The 5,059-nt window shown below is 46.3% G+C and overlaps 1 protein-coding gene across 1 annotated transcript; it reads left to right on the forward strand.

The window, feature by feature from the left end:
- Positions 1 to 2,375: 2,375 nt before the first annotated feature.
- LOC105716894 (acylamino-acid-releasing enzyme-like) lies at positions 2,376 to 4,736 on the forward strand. The gene is given in 1 exon segment (XM_064384721.1): positions 2,376 to 4,736. A coding segment is annotated over 1 exon segment (2,199 nt). The 3' UTR covers positions 4,575 to 4,736.
- Positions 4,737 to 5,059: the final 323 nt, after the last annotated feature.

A 5,059-nucleotide genomic window follows, 5' to 3' on the forward strand; every position in this document is an offset into this window, starting at 1 on the left:
CACACCCAGTTTAGATAGCTTTTTATAAAAAAGAGAAGCAATAATGGATATTGATGACAATATGTTGAAAGGGGAGCCCTCCTATGCTGTTGGTGGGAAAGTAAATTAATATAGCCACTGTGGGAAAGAGTATGGAGGTTCCTAAAAACTAAAAATAGAAGTACCATATGAATCAGTAATCCCACTGCTAGGTATATACCAAAACAAAAGGAAATCAGTACATTAAAGAGATATCTGCATACCCATGTTTATTGTCACACTAGTCACACTAGCCAAGATATGAAATCAACCCATATCTTGTCTATCAGTGGTTGAATAGACTAAAAAAAATGTGGTACATATACACAATTAAATGATACTAAGCCAAAAACAAAAAATGAAATTATGTCATTTGCAACAACGTGGATGGAACTGGAAGACATCATATTAAGTGAAATAATCCAGGCACAGAAGGACAAATATTGCATGTTCTCATTCATATGTGGGTGCTGAAAAAAATTGAACTCATGGACATAGTGGGTAGAATGATAGTTACCAGAGGCTGGGAGGGGTATTGAGAAGTGGGATTATAAGCAGGTTAGTGAGAACAAAAGTATAGTAGGATAGAAGGAATATGATCTAGTGTTTGGTATCACAATAGGGTGATTACAGTCAATAATAATTTATTTTGTATTTTAAGATAACTAAAAGAGTAGAATGTAAATGTTAGAATGGAAACGTTCCTAATACAAAAAACATAATAAATTCTGCAGGTGATGGATATCCCAATTACCCTGATTTGATCATTATATGTTGTATGACTGTATCAAAACATCACATGTACCCATAAATATGTACAACTATTATGCATTCACAATAATTAAAAATACAAAATTTAAACAATCGCCTGTTACAAGTGTCTTGTCAGTTGCTATGCTTCCTCCCAATGTCAGCTATTCACAGGGACATGCTCCTTAACCCCACTACCCTCCTGCATCTCCCTTTACTCTCAACAGATACTGTCTTCTTAGATACCTTTAGAAGGTAACTCCCTGACATGTTTTCCTCATTTCTACTCCATACCTAAATGAGTGTCTATCCTTACATCCTAATGAGAAGAAGCAATTTACCTCCTTCTGACAAAGCCTGTGTTCCTTTTTGTGATATAGCAGTTATGAAACACAGGTATTGTGGAGAGAGAAAGAGACCAAGACAAATTCAGAGTGGGGAGGGAGGGACAGAGAGAAGGGCAGGGAGACAGAGAAAGGGATTTCCTAAATTTCTTTTATTTCCAATTACCATACGAGGAGGCAAAGACACTTTATCTAGAGCTTTACATTAGGGAAGTCATGGTCAGGTAGAAAGGAAAAGGGAAGTATTTTCTTCTATGAGCCCCACTGGAATACGAGGAGTAGAAAAAGCAGGTACAAGAAGCAGGAAGGCAGATGCATTTATATCTTTGCTCTCTAGACTGAAGTTTCAGAAAAAAGAGGGGCAGTTAGGCAGATTGAGGCAAATTGCTGGAGGCAGGGAGGATTCTGTCTTACTTGTTGTGTGGAATTCTGGAAGATTCTGGAAGGAGAAGTCCTCAGAGGTTGCCCCCTTACTAAAGTCTCCTTGAGTTTCCCTGTAAAGTAATTTATTACAGGCTACTGTTTCCTGTGAAGAGATGTAGAATATAGCTGAGGGTCCTGAATGGGGAGCTTGTCTGGGAGGGTTGTAGCAGGGATAAAGTAGTCCTGGCTCCCATGAACACATGATACTATTCTTGAGCCCTTATTGTGTCAGAAATTGTTCTAAGCACTTATACATTTGTACGAATTCATACATCACAATATTCTTTTAAAGTAGTACCATTTTTATGATTTCAAAGTCTCAAGTCTTATGCAACTTATTCTTGAATATCATGCCTATACAATCAACTAAAAATACAACATTAATAGGAGAACAATGTATAGTATATTTCAGAAAGTATGTTGTTGGCACATTGCAGAGGTTATGGATATAAAGCTTTACTGCATTCACCTTATACTCTGGGTCACTAATGTAGTTCAGCAACTTTGATTTCATTTCCCACTTCACTGGATGATTGCAAGAACCTTGGCCCTTACATTCCAGTTTCAAGTGGTGAACATATCCTTTAAGCAAGTCTAACTCCTTCAGTTGGCTGACTGTCATTATCTTGTTTCAGACTAATTTCCCTTTGAGGGAATATCCCTTCTCTTTTCAGACTCATCTATGTATTGCCAGGGGCCAGTGCACTCAATCTTTTGTAATGTTGCAATTATGTCTCTTCTATCTTTGGCAGGGAGCATACTTGCAAGGTGGCCTTACTGCTTAATGGAAATAAAAAAGAGTTTCAAACCTCGCCTCGCCCCAGCTGCAGAAAGGAGACTATGGAACGTCAGGTGCTGCTGAGCGAGCCCGAGGAGGCGGCGGCGCTGTATCAGGGCCTTAGCCGCCATCCCTCGCTGAGCGCCGCCTGCCTGGGCCCGGAGGTCACCACGCAGTACGGCGGCCAATATCGGACGGTGCACACTGTGTGGACCCAGAGGGACCTGGAACGCATAGAGAACATTCGATTCTGCCGCCAATACCTGGTGTTCCATGACGGGGACTCAGTGGTATTTGCAGGACCTGCAGGCAACAGTGTGGAGACCCTGGGGGAACTACTGAGCAGAGAGTCTCCTTCAGGCAACGTGAAAGCTGTGCTGCGCAAGGCTGGAGGCACAGGCCCTGGGGAAGAGAAGCAGTTCCTGGAGGTCTGGGAGAAGAACCGGAAGCTCAAGAGCTTCAACCTGTCAGCTCTGGAGAAGCATGGGCCTGTTTATGAGGATGACTGCTTTGGCTGCCTGTCCTGGTCGCACTCGGAGACACACTTGTTGTATGTGGCAGAGAAGAAGCGCCCCAAGGCCGAGTCCTTCTTTCAGACCAAAGCCTTGGACATCAGTGCCAGCGATGATGAGATAGCCAGGCTGAAGAAGCCAGACCAAGCCATCAAGGGGGATCAGCTTCTGTTTTACGAAGACTGGGGAGAAAACATGGTTTCCAAAAGCATCCCTGTGCTCTGTGTGCTGGATGTCGAGAGTGGCAACATCTCTGTTCTTGAGGGGGTACCTGAGAATGTGTCCCGTGGACAGGCGTTCTGGGCCCCTGGAGATGCCGGTGTGGTGTTTGTGGGCTGGTGGCATGAGCCCTTCCGGTTGGGCATCCGCTTTTGCACCAATCGCAGGTCAGCCCTGTACTAGGTGGACCTCGTCGGGGGGAAGTGTGAGCTCCTCTCGGATGACTCCCTGGCTGTCTCTTCTCCCCGGCTGAGCCCAGACCAATGTCACATTGCCTACCTGCAATACCCGTCTCTGATCCCCCATCATCAGTGCAGCCAGCTGTGCCTGTATGACTGGTATACCAAGGTTACCTCAGTGGTGGTAGATGTCGTGCCTCGGCAGCTGGGAGAGAACTTCTCTGGGATCTACTGCAGCCTTCTGCCTCTGGGATGCTGGTCAGCTGACAGCCAGAGAGTGGTCTTTGACTCAGCTCAGTGCAGCCGGCAGGACCTGTTTGCTGTGGACACCCAGGTGGGCACCGTGACCTCTCTCACAGCTGGAGGGTCAGGTGGGAGCTGGAAGCTGCTCACAATCGACCAGGACCTCATGGTGGCACAGTTTTCCACACCCAGCCTACCTCCAACCCTCAAAGTTGGGTTCCTGCCTTCTGCAGGGAAGGAGCACTCAGTGTTGTGGGTGTCCCTGGAGGAGGCCAAGCCCATTCCTGACATCCACTGGGGCATCCGGGTGCTACAGCCACCCCAAGAGAAAGAGAATGTGCAGTATGCTGGCCTTGACTTTGAAGCAATCCTACTGCAGCCCAGCAACCCTACAGATAGGACCCAGGTGCCCATGGTGGTCATACCCCACGGGGGGCCCCATTCATCCTTTGTCACTGCCTGGATTCTGTTCCCAGCCATGCTTTGCAAGATGGGCTTTGCGGTACTACTAGTGAACTATCGTGGCTCCACAGGCTTTGGCCAGGACAGCATCCTCTCCCTCCCAGGCAATGTGGGCCACCAGGATGTGAAGGATGTCCAGTTTGCAGTAGAACAAGTGCTCCAGGAGGAACACTTTGATGCAAGCCATGTGGCCCTTATGGGTGGTTCCCATGGTGGCTTCATCTCCTGTCACTCGATTGGTCAGTACCCAGAGACCTACAGGGCCTGCGTGGCCCGGAACCCCGTGATCAACATTGCCTCCATGTTGGGCTCCACTGACATCCCTGACTGATGCGTGGTGGAAGCTGGCTTTCCTTTCAGCAGTGACTGCCTGCCAGACCTCAGCGTGTGGGCTGAGATGCTGGACAAATCGCCCATCAAATACATCCCTCAGGTGAAGACACCACTGTTATTGATGTTGGGCCAGGAGGATCGGCGTGTGCCCTTCAAACAGGGCATGGAGTATTACCGTGCCCTCAAGACCTGGAATGTGCCTGTTCGGCTCCTGCTCTATCCCAAAATCACCCACGCATTACCAGAAGTGAAGGTGGAGTCAGACAACTTCATGAATGCTGTGCTCTGGCTACGCACGCACTTGGGCAGCTGAAGCCCTGCTATTCTGCGTGAGCTGATCAGCCTGTGCCACACTTTGCTCTTGGGGAGTTCCAGGGTCTGGCAGGGCAGCAGGAGGCTTTCTGGGCTCTGGACTCCATGGATGCGTGGGTAGAAGAATGTGGGCTATGTAGTCATAATAAATTAGGACATAGGAAAAAAAAAAAAAAAGAGTTTCAACAACACAGATCACTTTCTTGAATTGTTAAAGAACTATAGACATTCCCTAAATAACATTCCCTATAAAGATTTCACTTAATATCAATTGCCTGAATGATATTTGGAAAACTTCCAGAGCTATTTCTAATTCTCATTTTCATTCTCAAAGATTGAAACCATGAAGTGTAAAATCTCTCCCTATGTCAAAAAAAGCCTGCTTCCTCACCCCTAGGTGGTTTTGAATAATTACTTTCATATGCACTCATAGTCTTTCTCTCAGATTGCTTATTACACAGGATGTTACTTTTGTTCCCCATTTTC

This window comes from Aotus nancymaae, unplaced genomic scaffold (genome assembly GCF_030222135.1).
Source record: "Aotus nancymaae isolate 86718 unplaced genomic scaffold, 86718_ANA_hifiasm-v0.15.2.pri h1tg000004l, whole genome shotgun sequence".
Lineage (NCBI taxonomy): Eukaryota > Metazoa > Chordata > Mammalia > Primates > Aotidae > Aotus > Aotus nancymaae.